The sequence below is a fragment of the Mus caroli genome, chromosome 13 (assembly GCF_900094665.2).
Source record: "Mus caroli chromosome 13, CAROLI_EIJ_v1.1, whole genome shotgun sequence".
Lineage (NCBI taxonomy): Eukaryota > Metazoa > Chordata > Mammalia > Rodentia > Muridae > Mus > Mus caroli.
Window position 1 is genome coordinate 46,650,386 of NC_034582.1, and position 26,545 is coordinate 46,676,930.

At 44.5% G+C, this 26,545-nt stretch overlaps 1 protein-coding gene across 2 annotated transcripts in view; it reads right to left on the reverse strand.

Moving 5' to 3' along the window:
- The window catches only part of Shc3 (SHC adaptor protein 3), a 143,147-nt gene that overhangs the window by 4,361 nt on the left and 112,241 nt on the right, over window positions 1-26,545 (reverse strand). For both annotated transcript variants that reach the window (XM_029468657.1, XM_021180505.2), the window contains 4 exons: window positions 20,115-20,265; window positions 15,197-15,284; window positions 13,972-14,130; window positions 8,773-9,068 (listed from right to left, as the gene is read on the reverse strand). In XM_029468657.1, the coding sequence (XP_029324517.1) occupies window positions 8,773-9,068; window positions 13,972-14,130; window positions 15,197-15,284; window positions 20,115-20,265 (694 nt within the window). The remainder of the gene's footprint in view (window positions 1-8,772; window positions 9,069-13,971; window positions 14,131-15,196; window positions 15,285-20,114; window positions 20,266-26,545) is intronic.

The window sequence follows — 26,545 nt, forward strand, 5'->3', positions numbered from 1 at the left end:
CACCCCCTCTCTCAGCACTCTGTTCTTCCTTATCAAGGTCTGGTCATGGCTGCCTGTCCTCCTGAAGCTTTCTCTTCTAACAAAGGTAAGTCCTGCCTCTGTTTCCCTTTTCTACACGCCTGCTGTTCTCCCTAACATTTACAATGCTGTGGACATAGCTGTTCCCGAGCTCAGTTTGAAGGACAATGGCAAGAAGACCCTTAGTACCTTCTTAGTACAGATGGTTTTCTCTAAGTCACAACTGACCATAAAGGATCCTGTCACAGGCAGTTCCACCTTGAAAATATTGTCTCAGGAGCTCTGTGGCTGGGGAAAGGGCCAGTCTCTCGTGCCAAGAAGATAACTTGGCAGCTCTTGTTGTCTCCCACAAGACCATACTGCAGACCTCACCCACCTTTGGGAGCTCAGAAGAGCTTAGAAGGTGTGCTGTCTCTTCAAGCCTTCTGGGGTTGGGTGCTATCTGACTCACCACAGAAGAAATCACAGGGAACCTTCAGTTCTGTGAACAGGGGGAAACAGACACCGCTACCCACGGGGTCTCCAAATCTGTCTCAATGATCACAGCATCAGACTCATGAGCAGAGGAAGGCCCACAGGGGACACAACCATCCCTAGACCTCTGTGAGATCCCACAAGGCCAGAGTCAAGCTGGAGAAGAGGAAGATGGCATCTCCCTGCAGGTGAGTCTCCTAGGGAACAACATCAAGGCAGGATGCCTGCCTGTCTAAAATGGCTCCCAGGTGAGGCACCTCTCCAGCATCCATAAAATTGTGCATGTATTGCCCCCTTGTGGTCACAAGCGTGCAATGTTAGGGAACTTCAAAGTTTCCAGGGGGAAGGTTCCTTCAGCATGGTTTGTAGTGCTTGGGAAGATTTTGTTCCTGGACAGCAGCTCCATCACTCAGAACTCCACATGTATGCTAGCCCAGGAAGAAGCTGAGAGGGGCAAGCCCACAGCACTCCAGGAGCGACACAGATTTCCTCAAAACAGGTCCTTCCCACCCAGGACCTTCCCTGACAAGGAAGTCATACTAATCCAGAGCTGACAGTGACTTGACACAATCACAGTGGGTGGCACCTTCATCTCTGCCTTCCTGGACAGTGATCTAAACATAGTCCTGGTGATAGCCATCGCTCAGAAAACCATTGTGCCAGGCAGAGACCAGTCCCAGCTGCCCACAGCAAGGATGGCACACAGTCTAGTCAGAACTGGGCCTCCAGAGGAGTATCCAGGCAGGAACTTGCCTAGCTTCAATGTTGGCCAAGCACCTAACAGTGCCTGGGCAGCCCAGAAACTGGGAAGAAGATGCCTAACACTGCTGGCAGGGGAGCTAATCCTGCTAGGACACATGATAGGGGACAGAGGAATCTGGGCAAGCATGTGCCTTACTTACTTTGTGGCTTGGTAGCATGTCCCAGTGATGGATAGACTTGAGTGCAGAGGCCACTCCTAGTCCAAGCCACTCCAAGCCTGGGCTTCATAGCAGCGGAAGTGCACAGACTTCCTCAATGTGATGGGAACTGTCTCAGAGGGATCTCCACCCAGAACCTCAGGACCTTCTCTGGTCTGCATGGAGACCTCTGCTGACCTCCTTCAGTCCAGTCTCCCCTTCCTTCTAGATCTAGCATCCCGTCCATTGCTAGTTCCTAGGAATGGTTGGGCTGTAGACACAGAACACACAACTCCCATGCCCCACACATTCCTCTTTGTTTGTTTACAGAGGAGAAGACGGCAAGTAAGAATCAGGTGAAATGAAACACGCTGTCTGCAGACAACAGCAGTGACCCCAGGTAAGGCACTTCTGGGAGTCAATGAATTATCTGTCTCTTCCCCTTCCCAGAGTCAGATGCTCTACTCCAGGAGGTTTTCTCTCTCTCTCTCTCTCTCTCTCTCTCTCTCTCTATATATATATATATATATATATATATATATATATATCCTCTCTCTCCCTCTATCCCTCCCTCCCTCCCTCCTCTCTCTCCTTCCTCTCCTCCTCCCTCTCTCCCCCTAACCCTTCTCTCCTTCTCTCTCCCTCTCTTCCTTACTCTCCTTCTCCCCCTCTCTCCCCCTTTCTCTGCCCTTTGCCCTCTTCCTTCCTCCCCCTCTCTTCCTTCTTCCCTCTTTCCCTACTCTCCACCTTTCCCCTCTCTTCCTCTCTCCTCCTCTTTCTCCCTCTTTCCTTCTCTCTGCCTCCCTCTCCTTTCTCTCTCCCTGTCTTTCCTTGATGTTCAGATAGATACAAGAGAGAGACCAACCTCATGGAACCTAACACAGCATCCTATTTCTAGCAACCACCACGCCCATATCCTAAAACACCACACCACAAAGGGAACAGACCAATTCCAACTCAGAAGACAAGTCAGAAAACAGAAAGAAATTCAATTCACATAAAACAAAAACAAAGGACTTACTACATCCGCTAAGATAGATGTATGAAAAAAATTATTCAATGGGTGACAAACTCTTTTAGAAATTAAATACACAATTTTACAAAGTATGTGAACATATGCTTATATGAGAGAGAGAGAGAGAGAGAGAGAGAGAGAGAGAGAGAGAGAGAGAGAGAGAAAGTTGATAAGGTTGTCAAGAAATGCTCCAAAGCAGCAGAAACTTGAGGGAAAGATAAGTTGTTATTCCTGTAGCTTTCCAGTAAGTTTATTTTTAGTGTTCTTAATGGTGGAGATGTACACTAATAGTATTTATAAGCAAAAAAACCGACAAGAGGTCAAGCAAGAATATATTACAAAATTATTTTAAATACTTCTCCCTTCCCTCAATTCCTTCCTACTCTTCTTCCTTCCTGGGAAACCAGTACAAAATAAAGGTAAGAGAGGTGCCATATTATAAGGCCCAACTGGGGTTCTGGCAAGGGGAGAGCACGCACGCACAGGAGGTATAGCTCATGGGTCAGAGAACAAGAGGAGACATGGAAAGACTTCATGACTGTGGAAGTGGAGCCATTGTTTACGGTTAGTAAGTAAAAGCTCCGAGAGCCAACAGCTGAAGGCTCCATGAGTCAAGCCCATGGAGGACCTGGACACTCGAGTGTTGGTGGTTTCTCCCAATGCATCACACTGCGCCAGCCTCGCTGGGCCAAGAGGAGGAATCAGCTCTGAATGACTGAGGGGTGGGGGATAGTTTTAGACATACACTGCTGACACAATGATTTGGCACAAAGATCCATCTCCAAGGCCTCTCCCACAACCTCCACCAGCTCTCCCCAACACTATTTATTTAGAATCCCTTTCTTCAGCACCCCACCCACCACAGAGGCTCCTGGAGCTGGGTTGGGTGGCCTCCCTTTGGCTTCCCAGTGACCTCAGTGCACAGCAAGAGAGCCCAGAGGCTGCTAGACGCCGGAATAAATTTAGACTCAGGCCGTTTTTTTTTTCTCTCTCTCTAATCTAACTTGCCAAGCTTCCCCCTTTATAGTCAGGGACCAGCCAATTACCATGAAAATCAGAAGAATAAATATTGAAGAGAACGTGTTCAGCGTCTATTTCAGTGTCCTCGCAGCAAGAAAGCAACTTTGCATTTTTAATTAAGTCTTTCATTTCCATCTCCTTTGCAGCTAAAGCTATCCTCTGTAGGATCAATTAAATCGGATAATCAGATCCACCTAAAAGCTCCTCCGTCCCCCCCTCCCCCCCCCCCCCCCCCCCCCCCCCCGCCAAAGAATAGTCATCAGTGGGTAGGAGTTAACGAGCATTCTTGACGGCTCTGCAAATTTCACTCCAGAGTGACTATCCAGGCAGGGATCACAATTCCACTCCCTCGGTTCCTGCACACCTTGTTACGGGCTTGGGAAAATATAATAAGCTATTGTTAGTAGGGTATGAGGGTTGGTTTTAATTACTAATCCTATACACTAAACAGTCACCTGGGATGAGAGTTTGAATGAGATATTATCTAGATCAGGTTAGCCTGTGAGCATGTCCATGGGTGATTATCTTGATTATGATAATTGATGTAGGCAGACCCACCCACTGTGGGCAGCCCTATTCCCTAGGCAGGGAATTCTGGATTGTGTAAGAGCAGATAAAGAAAGCTGGGCACAAGGGTGCATGCATTAATCACTATTCTCTGCTCTTGCCTGTGAATGTCAAAGACACAGAACATGTCTTTTAAGATAATTCTTTGGTGTATAAAGACTTCGAGAAAACATTTAATCATCTTTGTTCTACGCACAACATACTCAGCTAGACTTTTTTTTCAGCATTCCATGTTTTAAATACCAATCTTCAAGGGAAATATTTATACTCTCACAGAATTCTTGAAGAGCTTTCCCTGCTATTTTCTTTTTGATAACCACAACTGAATTGCTGCAAGGCCTTGGGGGGGGAGGGGGGGAAGCACGGGGTTGGGGGGAGAGCACTAGGATGCTTCTATATAGGTATACTTGTTTGTGGTTTTATACCTGTAAAAATTCACTATAGTTCAACATTAGCAGCATCACAGATGCACACTCACACACCTGTAGAGGGCATGAGATCCTCATACAGATTAGTACTATAGAAACCAGAGGAAACAGATATTTGCCTGGTTTCCACCTGGAGAGCTGGGGATGGGTGTACTTCATAACCTGGTGATCTTTGCTATCTGTAGGGCCAAGCCCCACCCTAATCCCCTAAAAGATCATCTTTATTTATCCCAGACTCACCCCTCTATATCTTGAGCATTGCTTCTCATCTATAGAACCCATCCTTATGAGAGATTCACTTGTTCTTTATTACATTAGCCCAGATAACGTCTGTGTTATCTTAGGGCCAGGCCAATCCTGACTCTACAGGCATTTCCAAGTCAACAGAACCCATCTTTCTGGCAGAGGCTGTATGTACTTTGTAAAGAGTTTCAATGTCACTGTACATACAGGACTGGGTTAATTGTCATCAGGAAACTCTTTCTCTGAAGTTGTGCTATGCTTAAATGTGGCTAAAATAAAATGTCCCGGGTCATGCTCTAGAAGTCTGAACCAGCTAACTAAGTCAGGCTGAACTGATTTTCCTTCTGGCCTCTCTCAGATCGCTACTCAAACAGCCCTGACGGTTGCAGAGACACCCTACCTGCTCCCTAAATTCCTTAAACTCTCAGTTCATAATCTATAAAAGCCATGTGGGTCAAGCATCCACTCAGTGCCTGATGAATACCTACTTCAGTGTCTCTGAAGGTACAACATGCATACAGAACACCAAATAGACTGGACAGAAAATAAATTCATCATTATACATAATAATGACACATAATAATCAAAACGCTAAACAAATAGAACAAAGAAAGAATATTTAAAGCTGCAAGGGGGAAAAAAAACCAAGTAATATATAAAGGCAGACCTACTGAAATAACACCTGACTTTTCAATGGAGAGTCTAAAGCCAGAGCGGTCTAGATAGATGTGCTGCAGATTCTAAGAAAGCACAGATGCCAGCCCAAACTACTATACCCAGCAAAACTTTCCATCATAATAGATGGAGAAAAAAAAAGATATTCCGTGCTAAATCAAATTTAAGTAGTATCTCTCTGCAAATTGAGCTCTATAGAAAAATTTCAACCACACTCAAGAAAACACAAAGAACAAATAATCTCAGGCCAGCTAATTAAAAGGGGGGTGGGACCCACACCACCACAACAAAATAGCAGGAATCAGTAAACACTGCTCAATGATAACTCCCAATATCAATGGTCTCAATATCCCAATAAAAAGACAGAGTAACGTATTAGTTATGAAAACAGAACCCATCCTTCCGCTGCACCCCCTAAAATGAAGGATAGACATCACCTCAGAGAAAAAAAGTTACAAAAAGATCTTTCAAGCAAACAGACTAAAGAAACAAGCTGGTGCAACCATTTTTAATATCTGACAAAATAGATTTCAAACCAAAACCAATCTAAAGAGACAGGGGAGACTATATACTCATCCCAGGAAGAATCCACCAAGAAAATATGCAATTCTAAACATCTGTGCACCCAATACAAGGGCACCCAAGTTCATAAAAGAAACGACTACAGTACTTTAATGACTACAGTTCAAAATCACATGTTATCAGACCTCAGAGGATTGTGAGAAACTTCAATGCCCACTTCCTGCCAACAGGCGGGCCATCCAGACAAAAGCTAAACAGAGAAACTCTGGGGCTAAATGATGTCATAAACAAAATGGATCTAACATATTTACAGAGCATTTCACCCAAAGACGGAGAATACACCTCCTTCCCATGACCTCGTGGAACTTTCTCCAAAACTCACCAGAGACTCTGACACAAAGCAAATCTCAGCAGACTCAAGACTACTGACCCTACCCTCCTCTGTGCGCCAACCACACGGTCCAACCAAACACTTTGGCTCCCTCCCGGCCCATCCATCACTGATCTAATTCTGCTAAGTAATTCTAACCTTCCTCCTTTTGTTTCCACTGGCCAAGAGGTTTTAAAGTAACAATCCTGGCATTTGCTCAACGGTTAAGTTGATTAAATTGCACTTACTGAACTTGGCAATTATTGGACTCTGCCCAGGGTGAAGTCAAATACTCTTATTGATTGGCAGGTAGACAAGCCAGACAAACCCACAGAATTACTCAGACAGAATTGTATCATCAACTCGGTGCCTGAAGGCTGTGTTTCAGTGACCTGCAAAACACGGGGCTAATTGATGGGGACAGTTGCCTGCTGCCCAGCATTCTTTGTAGCCTCTAGGAAAGCCTAGAGATTCCAGTTTGGGAAACATTTGGGATAAATATTGAAAATCCAGCAGACTTTTAACTTCTGTGGTCACTGACTACTTTAGGAAGGAAGGGTGTGGTTGTTATTGCTTTAGTGTGCATGTGTGTTTGTGTACGCGTCTACACTCATGTGTGCAGGCGCCTTTGAGGACAGAAGAGGATGCCAAATCTCCTGAAGCTAGAGTCACAGGTAGTTATCTGTAACTGATAGATAGCATCCTGATGTGGGTACTAGGAACTGAACTCACGCCCTTTGCAAGAGCAACAAACACTCTTAACCACCGAGCCATTTCTCCAGTGTTCAAACGTGCAAACGTGCTATTTTTATAAATCTCGTTTCACAGTTATCTTTATAGTTTTATACTTTGGTTTTCAGTTCCAAATGGAGGTCCTTTTTCATAGGATATAAAACATGGATAACTTTTTAAGTGTCCATATGGTAAGACCAAAGTTCCCCTGTCTCGTTATATTCATTCTCTCTCTCTCTCTCTCTCTCTCTCTCTCTCTCTCTCTCTCTCTCTCTCGCGTGTGTGTGTGTGTGTGTGTGTGTGTGTGTGTGAGAGAGAGAGAGAGAGAGAGAGAGAGAGAGAGAGAGAGAGAGAACCACCCTGAGTGACGGCCTTCATCTTCCGCTTTGTCTGAGACTCTTGTAGAGGTTTCTCATTGTTCACAGTTATATACATCAAACTAGCTCCAGGGGAGTGTCTACTCTCTGCCTCTGTGCTGGATAGCTAAATGTTAACGTGACACAAGCTAATGTCATTGAGGAGGGAACCTCAATTAAGACAAGACCTCCCTAACAGCAGACTGTAGGCAAACCTGTTAGATAATTTTTTAATTAGTGATTGATAGGAGAGGGCCCAGTCCATTGTGGGTGGGGCCGCCCTTGGGCTGGTGGTCCTGGCTTCTGTAAGAAAGAAGCCAATAAGCAGTACCCATCCATGTCCTCTGCATCAGCTCCTGCTTCCAGGTTCCTGCCCTGTTTGAGTTCCTATCCTGACTTCCTTTGGAAGACCAAGTCTAATAACCCTTCCCTCCCCAAGTGGCTTTTGGTCACAGTGTTTCATCAGAGTAATAGAAACCCTGACTAAGATGTTCTCCCATCTCACTGTGAGAACATTAGGAGTACAGACGCCTCCATGCCTGGCTTTTATGTGGATCCTAGAGATTCAAACTCTGGTCTTCATGCTCCTAATGGTGTAGGGCTTGAATAATAATAATAAAAAAAAATGTCCTCCATGGGCTCATGTATTTGAATATTCAGTGATGCTGTTTGGGGAACCATTGGACGGTGCATCGTTTCTGAGGAAGTCCATCGCAGGGGGTGGGCTGTTGAGGGTGTGTAGCCTCATCCCACTTCCAGTTCACTCCTGGTCTTGACATGTAGACAAAGTGTGACCAGCAAAGCTTCACACTCCTACCACCACGCCATTCCCACCATTGTTCTCTCTCTCTCTCTCTCTCTCTCTGGAACTGTGAGCCAAAACATGCCTCCCTCCAGTTGATTTTGATCTTAGTGTCTTAGCACAGCAACAGAAAAGTAGCTAACACCCACGGCAAGCTCTTTACTCACTGAGCCATTTCCACGGCTCCCTTATCCATTATCTTTCAACAAAAGGTTTATCTTTAAACTTTTGATTATGTGCTCACAAGCAGGGGTGCCTGTGGAGGCCGGAAGAGAGCACTGAATTCCCTGAAGGGGATGTTAGAGGGGGTTGTAAGTCACCAAATGCGGCTGCTGGGAACCAAACCCAGGTCCCCTGCATCAGCACTAAGTAAGTACTCTAGAGCGGTGAGCCCTTGCCCCAGGCTAGATTTCTTTATCTTAAAAGACCTGAAGACCAAAGCTTTTATCCTGGACTATGATAACTTTCCAAGTTTCATAACTCACACAGGGCATTGGTCAGGTCACCAACACTTGTCACGTAAGTCTCCAGTTCCTGACAGGTGCCGTAAACAGAGGAGGCAGTGTGGATGTGGCCTCATGCGAGGCCTGGTAAATAGAAACAGTTAAAGGTAGCTATGAGCTTAATGGAAGGTGCCTGCCCATGCCTCACCGTGCCTTCCGGGTCCACCAGCAGCAGGTGCTTGGCCTGCCCATTGTGCATGCCCGTGAGGACAAAGGAGCCGGGGTTGGTGGTACTCTTCCTGACTAGGAAGTCTCCATCTTCCAGTAGCAGGGCCTCTGCCTCCTTCCTGCTCATCTCTCCTTGGTACCAGGGCTCATCGTTAAGCTCCTCCAGCATCCTGGCATCCGGGGCTCTGGGCGTGACTGGGCTGATGCACTCCACAGACGCGGCTTTGCTCAACATGGGGCCCAGGGGCTGGTTTCTCAGGGCATCTTCAAAAGGCTCTGTCAACAACATATGACAGCGACAGATCAATCCCCGGAAGAGGAAGCAGTAAAAATAGAGTGAGAGATGAGAATTAAGATGTAACTCTTGACAGAGCCTGGCAACAGAGATGGATCATCGGAACTAGCATTTCAATGCGCCGCCCAAATGCTGGCATGACTCTCTGGTGAGTCTACTTCCCAGACAGTTGGGGGTTGTGCCTGGTGCCAGGGATGTGAGCACACACTGTCTAGCTGGATAGATGGATTTCAGTGTTGCACACCACTACCACCAAAGGGCAGGTACAACTTTGTCCCACATCACCTACCTTCTCTGAACCTTTAGACAGCCTCCTTGAGGAACCCTACATACAAACTTATCAGTTCTGAAGGAAAAGACTTCATGGAACTTTGATTCTATGAAAAGCCCAACGCATCACAGATTTACTTTGAAAGTCCCCGGTGCCTCTTGTGGATTTGCTCCAGGATAAGAATTCTACTTGGACTTGACCTTCCCTGGTATCTGAGTACTGACACCACTCTCAGCCTTAATCAACATTGCAACAGACTTCTTACGATATAGCATACCAGTGAGTGCTCAGATCCCACCAAGTAACAACCATACCTGTGGCAAAAGAAACCACTAAATACGCCTAATTAAATTCCAGTGTGCAGTCTTTCGTAGGATGGGGGCATTGGTACAAGTGCTGAAAAGTGTGTGCAGTGCCAGGTAACCACCGAGGATTGCAGATCCCACCCCCTTCATGCTACAGTGCAAGCACAAGATCTACAGTGTTCTCTCTTGAACGGGGCCCCTCCCCAGAGGCCAACATTGTTTCCGGGATACTCATTGGAACTCCATAACCACGCAGTGAATGTCGTTGTAAAACAAGCCAGATTTGGTAGGTGTTAGGAAAGGGTGGGAAAAAAAGAGAGGAGACTTCATCAGAGCAAAATTATATCTTTTTCAGAATTGCTAAATCTTTTACAAGTGTAAAGAGGAAAAGCCATTGGCTGAAGGCTAAAATGATCATTTGTGCGTGTGTGTGTGCATGTCTGTGTGTGTATGTATGTATGTATGTATGTGCGTGTGTTTGTACATATGCATATATATGTATATATATATATGTACATATATATATATATATATATGCAAGTGCAGGCCAGATAACGATATTGGATGTCCTTTTAAATCCCTCTCAGCCTCGTTCTTTGAGACAGGGTCTCTCACTGATACGGAATTCCACTGGGCTGGCCAGGCATCCTCTGGTCTCTGCCTTACCGGGTCCAAGGTTACAGATGTGTGCTGCCACACCTGGCATTTTCACTTGGGTTCCAGACTCAAACTTAGGTCCCTGTACTTGGGCAACAAGCACATTAGTGCCTAAATCCCTCTGCCCTGTCCCCCAGCTCCTGGGTTTTCCTTTTCATCCTACTTTTAAAAATCTGATCATATGAAGTACTGGAAAAGCTGCACTCTCATGTTTCTGTGTCATCAACATCTTGCTAGTCCACCATCAGCCTTCGACACTACCATTGCCAACACTACGCACTACCCGACATCATCATGGTCACTGACATCACCAGCAGCATCACCAACACCTTCATCTCTAACACCACCAACATCAGCACCACAATAATCACTAACATCACCAGTATCATCACTAAGAACACCAGCATTGTCACCACTATTACAGACATCGTCAACGACACCACCACCCTCATCCCTAACATCATCAGCACCACAATAATCTCTTACATCACCAGTAACATCACCATCATCACTAATACCACCAACATTAGCACCACCATTATTAATAGCATTGCCACCATTACTACTATTTAGCAGTCGTGCTTCAGGATATACAGACTAAATATCCCTACTTCTAAACAGACAACAATTTCTTAACATCTTTTCTACTTTCAGTCACCACTTCTCTTGTTTTGCGAACAAGAACAGAAATTAATGGATGAGAGTAAGATGTCTTTAGATTTCCATTTCCTCAGCCCTCAGCCCTCAGCCCTCTCAGCTCTCTTCAGGCTCTCTGGCCAAGGCCACAGGTAAGTTGACTGAATGGAGCAGTGAGAACAGTCTGCCCATACTCAAAGCCTCTAGGCTGAAGTGGCTAACTCGTTAGCTTCCTGAGAACTCAAGCGGAAGTCAGGCAGGGTGGAACATGTCTGTGATTTCCAGCACTAGAAAGGCTGAATAAAGAGAACTGCTTCCACTTCAAGGCCAGCCTTAGCTATATAGCGAGTACCAAACTAAACAGGGATGTGGAGCATTACCTAGTCTCCAAACAAAACAAAACCTAAAAAATAAAATAAAAGAAACCCTGAAGAGTGGGCTAATCACTGCTCAATTCTGTAGCTTGGTTAACAGCCTTACTGTTCTTGTACTGTCTTTCTTCCTTTCTTCCTTTCTTCCTTTCTTCCTTTCTTCCTTTCTTCCTTTCTTCCTTTCTTCCTTTCTTCCTTTCTTCCTTTCTTCCTTCCTTCCTTCCTTCCTTTCTTCCTTTCTTCCTTTCTTCCTTCCTTCCTTCCTTCCTTCCTTCCTTCCTCCCTTCCTTTCTTTTTTAATGAAAGGAATGGATTCCATGATCCATGTTATTCACCTCCAGGCCCTGACCCTCAACAGTGTCTGGTGGGAGGTGGGCAAATCTTGGAAGCCCAGATGTGGCCCAGGAGAAGTCAACGCTGCCTCATCCAATAAGCACCTGAGTCTATCTTCACCCTCAGAAGACACCGTGAACAGCGATGCTGAACTGGTGGGCAGGGCTGCCGTTGACACAGGATGGGTCACTTAGCCGCTATGGCTCTCCTTTTCCTTTTCTGCAGAGTAGGGAGGTTGATAGTAATAACCCAAGCTACTTGCACGTAAGGAGACTTACGTGACAAGATAAATCAGGAGGTGAGCGCCCAGCATGCGGCAGCCAGGGCCCTGGTCTTCCCATCTCTCTTCAGCTCACTGACTCCTCAACAAACTAAAACAATGGAGTTTGAAATGGAGGGTTTGGGGAGTCAGCCTAGCTGGGAAAGCACTTGCCTTGCAAACATGAGGACCTGAGTTTGATCCCCAGAACCCCTGTTTTAAAAGTCACCCATGTGAGGCTGAAGAGATGACTCAGTGGTTACCAGCAAGGCCACTCTTGCCGAGGACCTGGATTGGGTTACCAACCCCCACACTACACCTCACAATCTCTAGCAACATCATTTCAGTAGGACCTGACACCTCTTCTGATTTCCACAGCCACCAGCCATGCATGTGGTAAGCATATATTTGTACAGGCAAAACCCACTCAAGACACATAAAATTTTTTTTAAAAAGATAAACCTTTAAAACAAACAAACAAAAATAAAACAGGCGAGCAGGTGAGTTCTTGCAATTCCAGGGCTGATAGCCTGTAGATAGGCAGAGCCATGGGGCCCACTGGCCACTCAGGCTAATCTAGTTAGCAAGTTCCAAGCCAATTGAGAGATCTTTTCTCAAAAACAAGGGGAATGGCTCTTGAGGAATGGCACGCACACACACACACAGGCACACACAGACTCACAAATCTACCCACCCACATACATAAACTCCTCTCTCTTCCTGTATGCATATATGTATATGTGTGTGTGTGTGTGTGTGTGTGTGTGTGTGTGTTTATCCTCATGAGCTTCCACATTTCTTTCCAAATTTCTTAACAATTTCTACTCATTCCATTTCAGTTCATGAATTGCATGATTTTTCTCTAACTATATGCCAAGGAACAAGACCACATGATTGCATCAACCTATCCTGCCAAGTCTGGTGAGTTCCCTTCATCCTGTTCTTCAGCACACCACTGAGCAAACGTTAGCTCCTGACAGCATGCAGTTGGTTATTTAAACCCCACCAGAGTGGGGCCGTCTGTTCCAATGCTCCCGTGCAACTTCAGGGAGTAGAAAAGTGTTTGATACCCGGGAAGCACTGGATACATTTTTGGAGGAGGTTGGGGAGGAAGAATGAGAGGGGAAACCAAGAGCAAATGGACAGGGCAGGGAGGGAAAGGGAAGCAAATAGGGCAGGGGAGGAGGAGGGAGACTGAAAGACAGGAGGGGAAGGGAGGGAAGGAGGGAGGGAAGGAGGGAGGAAAGAAGAGGTTACAGAGGAAGACACTGTAAACAAGATCTAAACAATTTCTCATCCATATGTCATTGCTGATAGACTGGGATCTGTTTCAGTAATTTCCAACCCCAATCAGCCTGTATAAAAGCACACACAATCCAGTTATTGTAATTATAAGCTATGTGCCTAAATTGGGCATCTAGTGCTATACTGACTTATTCCCCAGCTATAAGACCCTTTCTTACTTGCAGTTCCTCCTAACCATGAGGTTCTGCTCCATCATGGCTTTCTCCTCCCCCTCTTCTTCCATCCTCCCTCTCTTTCCTTCTCCTCCTCTCCCTACCTGCCTCTCTCTCAAAAACCTCCCATCCCACTTTTCCCCTCCACTGCCCAATCCCAGGCTCTGGCCTTTATTGACCAGTTAAAGTGGAGAGCAGAATCACCTGAGAGCACCTGAGTGATCACATGATCGACTGACTGCAACCTCTCTTGGGAAAACAAAATTAACATAATTCAAACAACATCAGGATAGCTCACAACAGGGGTCTCTTACTATGGCCACATCATCTCTGTACCTTCTGAAATCATACAGCCATCATGGCCAATTAATATTCAAATGAACATGTATATTATATTTGTATATTGCCTTGGTCTTCAAGAAGAAAGTCAGTTTTCCCAAAAGAAAGTCTCTTGGCTACGGGGTGGGTGTAGCAACTCCAACATATTACTTGAACCCAGTCAGAAAAAAAAACAAAACCCTTAATCATCACACCCACCAGCAGTGATAGGGATACTGGGGAAAAAGGCAGTACAGAAAAAGCGATGGATGCCTACTCATGTCAAAGAGGTCCTTCCGTGGGCTGCTCTCGGTGCTGCTGGTTGCTGCTGGCCACACCTGTGGTGGGACTGGCTGGGTGTTGACATAGGTTGGTGTTTCTCCTACAGGAACCATGTGAGTTTTCCCTTCTGGTGTGCTATAGATGTCCAAGGAGCCTGAAGCAAGAGAGTGAGTCCTGTTATCTCAGGATGGTAGCACTCTTCCTGTCTGTGCCTGGAAGAGCCAGAAGCTGACACAGTAGCACCTCAAGCCTGCTGCTAAGACTATTTCTCATGGTAAATTCTCTTCTAAACCTGTCATCACTGTGGCCCTGTTATAACAATTCCCAATCTTTCATGGAAAGTAAGAAAGAAAAGAAAGAAAGGAAGGAAGGAAGAAAGGAAGGAGGGAGGAGAGAGAGAGACAGAGAAAGAGAGAGGGAGGGAGGGAGAGAGAGGGAGAGAGAAGAAAGGAAGAAAGATGGGAGGGAGAGGGAGATAGATTGAGTGATTGATTGATTGATTGATTGATTGATTGATTTAAAGAAATAAAGAATCCTCCAGCCAGCATCATGATAGGCACTGGTGGTTAAAGGCCTTGTCATACAGTGTTTCAGGACCCTGGGAGTTGAGCATTGAGACACTATTTCAGTGTGACCTCCCAGCTGGCCAAAGGGATGCTGAGACTGGCCTGGGGGGTGGGATCTCTGCTGTTTTGTCACTCAGAGATAATGTTGAAAGTGTTTCCCAAGAGTAAGCACTTGCTTGGATAGTTCTTCCTGTGTGTGGCCATCTCTGCTTCACATGGACAACAGACCCCTTCTTCATATGCCTTTAGGAAGGATGGCTACCAGCCAATAGATGAATAAATTCATGTTTGTTCTGTGGAAGAACATATCTACTAGTTTCAAATAAGATCTTGAAGCCAGGTGAGGTGACTCATGCCCATCATCCCAGCTCTCCAAAGGCTACAGCAGGCGGATCAAGTAAGTTCAAGGCCAGTCTGAACTACACAGCAAAGCCTCATATCATAAAACACTAAAACAAAATTAAAAACTAAAAGAAAATAGAAGACATACTGAGTTGTGGGCTCTTGGGTTCCTGTAGAATGTTCAGTTTCCTGATGTCCCCATGAACTCTCTCTCGCTCCTACCTTATGGGAGGTAGAAGCGCCCCCCCCCAGGCCAGCGCATCCACCTTCTCAGAGCAGGTGTGGTGCCACCCCCTTCACTTTGCCTCTTACCTTGCCTGGTGGGTGCTCGCTGCCAGTCTTCACCAAATGCATCTCCTAAGTGTCTTCCCTGGTAATAAGTTTGCTCTTTTCCTGCAAACTAGAGACACATACCAATATTCAGAAAGAAAGAATTGTCTTCTCAGACCCCATCTTTGTGAGCAACAGTGTCATGGGTAGGGATTTATAGGCCGATACATCCTCTCTGATATCCACCTTACCATCCCTGCCTTACAGTGACATTACCTTCAACAGATACCCTTGCATGGTTGTGAAATAAATTGACTACCTCACACATGCTACAACGCTCTTTGTTCATTCTTGTGACCCTCATAACTCCTCCCAAGGGCAACCATAGAGAGAGATCTTGTGCCAACAGCCATCCTCTCTCAAAGAAGCACACTCCCTGAGAACCCAGGAGCTGCAGTGTCAGAGCTTTGATGTCAATGCTGCTCTGACACTTTTTTTTTAATTTTTATTTTTTTCATTTTTTTTAATTTTTAATATTTTTATTACATATTTTCCTCAATTACATTTCCAATGCTATCCCAAAAGTCCCCCATAGCACCCCCCACTTCCCTACCCACCCATTCCCATTCTTTTGGCCCTGGCATTCCCCTATATTGGGGCATATAAAGTTTGCAAGTCCAATGGGCCTCTCTTTCCATTGATGGCCGACTAGGCCATCTTTCGATACATATGCCGCTAGAGACAAGAGCTCCGGGGTTCTGGTTAGTACATCATGTTGTTCCAACAATAGGGTTGCAGATCCCTTTAGCTCCTTGGGTACTTTCTCTAGCTTCTCCATTGGGAGCCCTGTGATACATCCAATAGCTGACTGTGAACATCCACTCCTGTGTTTGCTAGGCCCCGGCATCGTCTCACAAGAGACAGCTATATTTGGGTCCTTTCAGCAAGATCTTGCTAGTGTATGCAATGGTGTCAGCGTTTAGAAGCTGATTATGGGATGGATCCCTGGATACAGCAGTCTCTAAATGGTCCATCCTTTCATCACAGCTACGAACTTTGTCTCTGTAACTCCTTCCCTGGGTGTTTTGTTCCCAATTCTAAGAAGGTGCACAGTGTCCACACTTTGGTCTTCATTCTTCTTGAGTTTCATGCGTTTATCAAATTGTATCTTATATCTTGGGTATCCTAAGTTTTGGGCTAATATCCACTTATCAGTGAATACATATTGTGTGAGTTCTTTTGTGATTGTGTTACTTCACTCAAGATGATGCCCTCCAGGTCCATCCATTTGGCTAGGAATTTCATAAATTCATTCTTTTTAATAGCTGAGTAGTACTCCATTGTGTAAATGTACCATAATTTCTGTATCCATTCCTCTGTTGAGGGACATCTGGGTTCTTTCCAGCTTCTGGCTATTATAAATAGGGTTGCTATGAACATAGTGGAGCATGTGTCCTTTTTACCGGTTGGGACATCTTCTGGATATATGCCCAGGAGAGGTATTGCTGGATCCTCCGGTAGTACTATGTCCAATTTTCTGAGGAACCACCAGACTGATTTCCAGAGTGGTTGTACAAGCTTGCAATCCCACCAACAATGGAGAAGTGTTCCTCTTTCTCCACATCCTCGCCAGCATCTGCTGTCACCTGAATTTTTGATCTTAGCCATTCTGACTGGTGTGAGGTGGAATCTCAGGGTTGTTTTGATTTGCATTTCCCTGATGATTAAGGATGTTGAACATTTTTTCAGGTGCTTCTCTGCCATTCGGTATTCCTCAGGTGAGAATTCTTTGTTCAGTTCTGAGCCCCATTTTTTAATGGGGTTATTTGACTTTCTGGAGTCCACCTTCTTGAGTTCTTTATATATATTGGATATTAGTCCCTTATCTGATTTAGGATAGGTGAAGATCCTTTCCCAATCTGTTGGTGGTTTTTTTGTCTTATTGATGGTGTCTTTAGCCTTGCAGAAGCTTTGTAGTTTCATGAGGTCCCACTTGTCAATTCTCGATCTTACAGCACAAGCCATTACTGTTCTATTCAGGAATTTTTCCCCTGTGCCCATATCTTCAAGGCTTTTCCCCACTTTCTCCTCTATAAGTTTCAGTGTCTCTGGTTTTATGTGAAGTTCCTTGATCCACTTAGACTTGACCTTAGTACAAGGAGATAGGAATGGATCGATTCGCATTCTTCTACATGTTAACAACCAGTTGTGCCAGCACCATTTGTTGAAAATGCTGTCTTTCTTCCACTGGATGTTTTTAGCTCCCTTGTCGAAGATCAAGTGACCGTAGGTGTGTGGGTTCATTTCTGGGTCTTCAATTCTATTCCATTGGTCTATTTGTCTGTCACTATACCAGTACCATGCAGTTTTTATCACAATTGCTCTGTAGTAGAGCTTTAGGTCCGGCATGGTGATTCCACCAGAGGTTCTTTTATCCTTGAGAAGAGTTTTTGCTATCCTAGGTTTTTTGTTATTCCAGATGAATTTGCAGATTGCACTTTCTAATTCATTGAAGAATTGATTTGGAATTTTGATGGGGATTGCATTGAATCTGTAGATTGCTTTTGGCAAGATAGCCATTTTTACAATGTTGATCCTGCCAATCCATGAGCATGGGAGATCTTTCCATCTTCTGAGATCTTCTATAATTTCTTTCTTCAGAGACTTGAAGTTTTTATTATACAGATCTTTCACTTCCTTAGTTAGAGTCACGCCAAGATATTTTATATTATTTGTGACTATTGAGAAGGGTGTTGTTTCCCTAATTTCTTTCTCAGCCTGTTTATTCTTTGTGTAGAGAAAGGCCATTGATTTGTTTGGTTAATTTTATATCCAGCTACTTCACCGAAGCTGTTTATCAGGCTTAGGAGTTCTCTGGTGGAATTTTTAGGGTCACTTATATATACTATCATATCATCTGCAAAGAGTGATATTTTGACTTCATCTTTTCCAATTTGTATCCCTTTGATCTCCTTTTGTTGTCGAATTGCTCTGGCTAGGACTTCCAGTACAATGTTGAATAGGTATGGAGAAAGTGGACAGCCTTGTCTAGTCCCTGATTTTAGAGGGATTGCTTCAAGCTTCTCACCATTTACTTTGATGTTGGCTACTGGTTTGCTGTAGATTGCTTTTATCATGTTTAGGTATGGGCCTTGAATTCCTGATCTTTCCAAGACTTTTATCATGAATGGGTGTTGGATCTTGTCAAATGCTTTTTCCGCATCTAACGAGATGACCATGTGGTTTTTGTCTATTTTTTTCATTTTTTATTAGATATTTTCTTTATTTACATTTCAAATGTTATCCCCTTTCCTAGTTTCCCCTCCGAAAAATCCCCTATCCTCTCCCCCCTCCCCCTGTTTCCCAACCCACCCTCTCCCTCTTCCTAAACCTGGCATTCCCCTATACTGGGGCATAGAACCTTCATAGGACCAAGGGCCTCTCCTACCATTGATTACCGACTAGGCCATCCTCTGCTACATATGCAGCTAGAGTCCCTCCATGTGTTTCCTTTGATTGGTGGTTTAGTCCCAGGGAGCTCTGGGGTTACTGGTTAGTTCATATTGTTGTTCCTCCTATGGGGCTGCAAACCCCCTCAGCTCCTTGGGTACTTTGTCTAGCTCCTTCATTGAGGACCCTGTGCTCTGTCCAATGGATGGCTGTGAGCATCTACTTCTGTATTAGTCAGGCACTGGCAGACCCTCTCAGGAGGCAGCTATATCAGGCTCCTGTCAGCAAGCTCTTGTTAGCATCTGCAGTAGTGTCTGGGTTTGGTGGTTGTTTATGAGATGGATCCCCAGGTGGGGAAGTCTCAGGATGGTTGTTCCTTCAGGCTCTGCTCCAAATTTTGTCTCTGTAACTCCTTCCATGGGTATTTTGTTGCCCCTTCTAAGAAGGATCAAAGTATCCACACTTTGGTCTTCCTTCTTCTTGAGGTTCATGTATCTTGGGTATTTTGACACTTTCATTGGCAGAAATAACCTTGAAAATATCCAGAGTTGGAGGCCTAGCTCAGCTCACCAGGCACAAGACTCTGGGTTCCATCCCCAGTGCCACAAAAGAAAGAAAAAAAATCTTTGAAGCTTCTATGAAGGATGGAGACGTAATTGTTTTAGAAAGCAATTTTGAGTTAAAAGTTGTTTGAGTTGGAGGGTCTGATGGTTTGTTTTAATTGACAGCTTGACCCAACCTAGAAGAGATGACTCTGGGAAGAAAGTCTTAATGGGAGATTTGTCTACATTCTGTTGGTCTGTGGAAATATCAGTGGGGGATCCTGCCTTTTAAGTAAGTTGATATGGAAAGACCTGGCCCACTGTACCTGCACTGATCCCTGAGCAGGTGGAGCTGAACTGAATAAAAGCGGGGAGCCCAGAGAATCATGGGAGCCAAGCACAAAGGATCATGGGAGCCGAGCACAGAGGAGCATGGGAGCGTTCACACACCACACCTCTGCTCTTGACTGTGGTTGTGATGTGACTTGTTGCTTCACACTCCTGCCCTGTAACTTCCCCACAGTGATGGACTGTAACCTGGTACAGCACACTACCATAAGCACCCCATACCCTCAGTTGGTTAGTGTGACAGTATTTATCACATTTATCACAGAAACTAGATGAGAGTGAGAGATAAACAAGATAAAAAAATGAATAAAATTGTTTTACTTTCAGGGGATGGGTCGACTCTTTTCAGGGAAGCCACAGTGTCGTGGGCCTTTTAAAAGCCCCAAATTCTGCCATCCCCTCATTAAGAGCTCAGCATACTGGGATTGGTGCTAAGATTTACAGTGTCTATTAATGCCCCAGAGAAGACGCTGTGACATCACCCTGTGAAATTGGTGGAAGAGAGTCTTCTTCAAGTGATAGTGTCCAAAGCCATGTGGGTTATCAGCCAGAAATAACACTGAAGAGGGTGAATGCAAAGGGGGGCCAACCTCCTCCCAGGAAGAGAACCCCCAACTTACCTGAGCTGCCTCAGGAGCGTGGGGTCTGCCTTTCAATCGAGCATCCAGAAACCCCCCTGGGGGAGGCATCTTGGTGGGAATGCTGTTGTAGTATGGGTGATCAGGGCCATCTCCCTCTTCTTCAGTCCACGGCTCATCCAGACTCTGCATTCTGTTAAAAGATTTTTCAGGGACCTTCACCCAAAATTGATCACTGGAGCAGACCCAGTGAATCTAACATCAGTGCCACCTATAGAGACAAATCACTGGATGTGGCTTAAGTGTGGCCTCCAGCACACATGGTTCAGGTGTTGGAGGCTTGGTCCCCAAAATGGTAGTGTTAAAAGGTGGTGGGACTTTTAAGACGCGGAGTCTCTCAGTCACAAATGAGACATCTACACAGATCCATACACGGAGATAACCAAAAACAGACACAGATTGTTTAATTCAGATATGCTTGGTACGTTCTAGCTCTTAAGCCTGTCAGAGACCTGCTGGGTTTGGCATTTCATATGTTTAAACTTTACTATGACAGACAGAGACTCTCAAATCCTAACAGCGACCCCAAACAAGGTCTCCAAGAAGATACAGTCATGACAACAAAGGACTGTACCTGGATGGTGGTATAAACAACACTAGGCATAGCTGCCCCATTGCCTCGCCAATGGCTAGGGCCTGAACTGTGGACAAAGAGAGGACACCCAGGGAGTTAATTGTCCCATGTGGTCTGAGACAAGGCAAGGTCAACCTATCCCATGTCCCTCCTCCACAGAAAAAGCCTCTCATCTTCTGGGTCTGATGGCCAAAGACTGCCTCTGCCCATAGTGCTGTGGAGGCCACAGGAGCCTGGGACAACTGTCTAGGTAGTGGACTATGGACTAGTCTCTGTCATTCTAACTAATATATAGGCCATTTAGATTATAATTTATCCTTCTCGTGTCCCTGAGCACAATGAAGGCTAAGCTAACTCTCTGAGAGCTAGAGAACAACAGACAACTAGCTTCTTACCCCAAGATAATCCACTACCATATTAATCAAAAGGGCAAACAGGTTTGCCTCGCTCGCAGGCTTCGTGTTTAAAGATAAACAGGTTTTCAGGTGTAACTTTTTACTCTTCCTTCATTTAAAGGAATTGACTTTACAGTGACTGCTCCCAATGGTCAACCACCTGTGTCTCATTCATGATAAATAATTCGATAGGAAAAAGGTGTCAGGTTTATGTAAGGTCTAAGGATACAGAAGCTTACGTTATGAGGGTCGGAGAAAGTATTTTAGGGTCTAAGAAGGTGTCTTGAGGTAGGCGAATGCAGGTGAAAACTTAAATGGTGATAAAAAGTGATTTAAGGCACGTAAAAGGAATGAAACATGCTTCAGTGGGACCAGAGAGATGGCTCAGGGGTTAAGAGCACAGACTGTTCTTCCAGAGGTCCTAAGTTCAATTCCCAGCAACCACATGGTGGGTCACAACCATCTGTAATGGGATCCAATGCCCTCTTCTGGTGTGTCTGAAGTCAGCTACAGTGTACTCACATACATTAAATAGATAAATAAATCTATCTTTAAAAAAAGAAAGAGAGAAAGAAAGAAAGAAAGAAAGAAAGAAAGAAAGGAAAACTCCTTCAGATTTCTCGCCCTCTCTATGGTATGGCTGTCTTAGTACATTGAAAGTTCAGAGTTCTAACGTTAATCAATGGAATTCTGATAAACTATTAATCCAACTCTGACAACACCTTCCACTATACAATCCACTATCATAGTTGCAAGTTCACGATTTTAAGTTTCCTTTGGTTGTCTTTTAAGCATAGACTTAAAACTGTTTCTCATGGTGCTAAATCTATACACAACTAGTCTTCTGGAGAGAGGGAAGACGCCCCGCTTTCATGGTTTCTAGTCATACTGCAAACCAAGATCAGATGAGCGTTTGCCCTTTCTGCTCCACAGAAGGTTCCTCTCTTCCCTGGCCTCACCTTAAAGCATGTTCAAGCTTTTAACAAAAACAGCTGTTTCCCAAGCCTCACTGTGACACAGAGGTATGAGTCTGCTGCCTTTTTACAATGTGGGTTTCACTATAGATTACAATAATAATGCTAACATGTCTAAAACGTATCTCTTTTTGTAAACTTAGAAAGATTCTCATAAGGTTCAGAGAATTCACTTGGATCCACATCTCACAGGTCAAATGAACTCCAGGTAAGTACCCTGCCAATCAACAGCCTACGTTTCCCACCTGTTGCTTATTCCAGGGGGTGGGACTCCTCCTCCGTCCCCCCAACTACCATGGGCCTAAAAGTTTTAAATGATATACCTTATAAATGATATACCTTATATATATACACACACACATACACTCATATACCGTATATCATATACCATGTATTCATATATCATATATACATATATATGTTCCAGTATCCTGCTAAGTCCAGGTATTTCCTTGAGATCTGCATCCAGGAAGGCTCTCCCTTCCTAGTCCCTCACTTTTAATTAAACCAAAGGGGAGGAATGTTAGCTTAAAGGTGATTCCACTAGGCTCCTCCCAGAAACCTAGCAACAGCTTATATCATCACCTATCACTTCTGCTAGGACTCCCTCCCCCCTTCCCCTCCCTCTCCCCCTCCCTCTTCCTCCCCTCCTCTTCCCTTCCTCTCCTTCTCTCTCCCTCCTTCTCTCTCTCCCTCTCCCCCCCACCTTTCTGTGCTTTTCTGTGCCTTTTCCCCTTCTCTGTCCTCATGGCTCTGCTCTTGTCTCCCTGTCCCCTAGTCTGCCTCTACCCTCTCCCAGGTCCTCACTGCTCTTCCCTCCCCCAGTGAGCCCCCTTTACACCAGATCTGTTGCATGGCATAAGTACTCAGGGCCACACTTGGAATGGGCCCTGTGCCCCTCACTGCATTATCCTCCATAACACTTGTGCCATGATGAAATGCATCCAAGGGACCCACAGTGCGGCTGAGCTTATGCCAGCATCATGTACTTGGCCTCTGAAGGAAGGAGTTTCATAAACATTTTTTTTTCATAAAGCCAGTCTGGCCCAGATATATGGAAATATTCTATATTTCTATGTATCTGTATCCATATCCATGTCTGTATAGTGAAACAGAGTTTTGTGTGCCCCGGGCTTTTCTTGAGTGTCCTATGTAGCCATGGGTGACCTTGAACTTTGAGTCCTTTGGTTTCCAATGTCCAAGAGCCTGAATTACAAGCATAGGAAACCACGCCCAGTTTATATGGTGCTGGGGCTGGAACCCAGAGCCTTTTAGGCGAGCACTTACTAACAGAATTGAATCCCAAGCTCTTGCTTTAATACTGAGAAATGGGTGAATACTATACCTGTTACTAAGAAAGAAATTAGTCACTGCCCCCCGCCCCACCATTTCTCTCCCGAGAATGTCTGTAAACAAGGTGAGTGTTTTGTCTTATAAATAAATCTGTCTTATTCCCGAGATCTACTCGTCAGAATATGCCACCCATATCAGAAATAACCCCTTTTAATTGAAAAATAAATAATTTATACCTACAGAGCACCAGAGCCTAAATGGGCATGTATGCATTTCAGCAAGTCATGAAACATAAGTTAAATGAAATCATGCAAAAATGAAGATTCACCTAAAAAAAATGGCAAAATATGGTCCTCTGAAATCAATTTCCATATAATTAATGATAAACTGCCCAGAGATTTTGGTTGGTCTAACTCAACGTTTTCAGAACTCTGGAATTAACAGAAGCTTGCAGCAGTCCAGGGTTTTGTTTTGTTTTTTAATGTGCTTACTACAGGAGCACGAGGACATAAGTCTGGATCCTGAGCAAGCGTGTAAAAAGCCAAGTGTCACTGCGTGTACCCGGAGCGCCGACACCTGAGGTAGTGGGTGAAAGACAGGAGGATGCTGGAGCTTTCCTGCCACCTGCCTAGCTGAAAAACAGAGAGAGGCTCTGCGACATCAGGGGGCTAAAGTAGAGAGTGAGAGAAGAGGACACCTGAACTATTCCCATGGTCGTAAGTGCATACACACACACACACACACACACACACACAAACACACACACACACACACAGAGAGAGAGAGAGAGAGAGAGAGAGAGAGAGAGAGAGAAACAGGGAGACAGAGAGAGACAAAGAGAGAGACTAGGAGACAGAGACAGAGACAGAGAAATGATTCGTGTTAACTGTCAACTTGATCGCCTCAGCCAGTCGGTCCCTTGAGAATTTGCATGGAGCATTAATCTCAATTGCAGTTTAAGGTCTGAATACCTGCCCACTGTGGGTAGAACCATTCATTCCCTGGGCAGAGTGGTCTTAGACTGCGTAAGATGGAGAACGCAAGCTAAGCCCTAGCATGTGTAGTGTGTTCTTACTGCAGAAGTATGTGACCTGCTGCCTCAGCCCCTGCCTTGGTGAGCTGTCCCTTGAGCTGTGAACCACAATACACCTTTATTCCTTATGTTGGTTTTGTTAGGGTATTTCATTACAGCAACAGAAAAGAAATCAAGAAACACATATGACACACACACACAATTTAAAACTAAGCATTTTAAAACAATGATATAAGCTGTAAGATCAGTATTGTTGTGGCACCTTAAATAGCCCTACTTGCATCCCTGTGGTAGCCTTGTAAGCTAACAGTCATCCATCAATGCCAACCAGTGTAGCCACAGATGGGACAGGGCAGTTCTGAGCCTCTTTCAACAGCCAGTCCCAAAAATTCATCATCATTTTCCCTGTCTGAGTGATCCTTTGAGAACCCAATTCCCCAAGCTGCCTTTTAAAAAATTTTACTTTTAATTATCACGTAGTAATTTTGCACATTTATTATGGGGCGCTGTGTGCTAACTTGATACATTTCTACAGCACACAGTGACCAAATTAGAGTAATTAGCATTCCCATCTCCTTAAGCACTTATCATCTGCTTGTGTTTGCCAAAGCTGTCTTTATTTAACCTGATGCAGAGCCTGCCCGGGGGCATCTGTCAGAAACATTCAGAGGCAAGTGTTTATCATGGGGCCCGCTTGAGGCTGGGAATAACATTTGGGTCAAACAATTTTTATTAGTGGAAGAAAGTGACAAAGAATGTAGAGTGAATGGAATTAGAGGGGGCGGGGAGTCTCACACAAATAACCACAACTAATGACTATCACAAACCCTAAAGCGAAAAGCAGAGACATTAATAAACTCCAGCACGTTTATCTAGATGCTACATTCATTTGCAGGATTCAGCATTTGTTCATACCCACAGTGTGTAACGTGGATCTGAATTCTCACTTCTGGCCTAACATTAAACATCTCACAAGTAGAAAGTGAAAGCTGAAACAATAATCAATTTACATATAAATACATTTAACACACAAACACATGTGTACATGTGTACATATACACACATATGCATATACATACAAATGTATACATACAACACACACCAACATACATACAAACGTGCACACTCATAAATACAAATACATATGCACAATACCATATCTACATGTGTATATGTGTACATACATATACATGTTCATATGTACATGCACACACATGTAGCCCTTTAGTAAAGACTCTAAGGCATCTAAGGAAACCTCTTCAGTCATTAGTGAGGGATGTAGCAGTGTCATCAGCGGACATACTGACATGTGTAGGTTGTAGAGTTGATAGAATTATTTCAGTAAAGTCACTAAAACAACTGCAAACATTAACAATATACATCCCAGAAAGAGAAGAAATATGAGTTTCAGTCTTGCCACTTTCTATTATTTACATTTTTGATGTCAGAAAAAAAAAACCCACCCTGTAAGCTGTATAAAGAAATAAGGAAGGATAGCGCCTAGACAGGAAAAATAAGTCAATGGGAACTGTGACCAAGAAATCTCAGACCTAAGGAAAAATAAACAAAGACTCTAAAAATGTTCAGCCAACCAAAATAAAGTATATGCAAGACACTAAATATGAAAATGCATCTCAGGAAATGTGGCTTGCTAGTATGTATCAAGAAATTTTTAAAAAGTAAATTCTAGAATTGAAAATTCTACTATCGCTGCATACATGAGAAGAAAACTTTAACAATTCACTTAAGCAAGTAGCAGGCTTGAGAGATAGAAGAAGGACAAGATTTAAATAGTTCAATTCAGCTGAACCAGTTTGAATGGAGCCTGGGAGACCTGTAGGACCACTGAGAATGCCAGCTTGTGCCAGCACGAGAAGATCTAGGATCACCAAAGAAGCACTCTGGGCACAACCACGAGGAGTTCTCTAGATTAGGTTAGCCTCGGGCCATGCCTGTGAGGAATTATCATGCTCTGGTTAATTGAGATGGAAAACTCACCCTAATAATGGGTGGCCCCATTCTGTGGGCTTAGATCTCTGGACAGCACAAAACTAGGGAGAAGTCAGCTGAGCGTTCATTGTTCCCTGCTTCCCCCCTATAGACGCAATGTGACTAGCACCTCACATTCCCTCAGCCTTGACTTC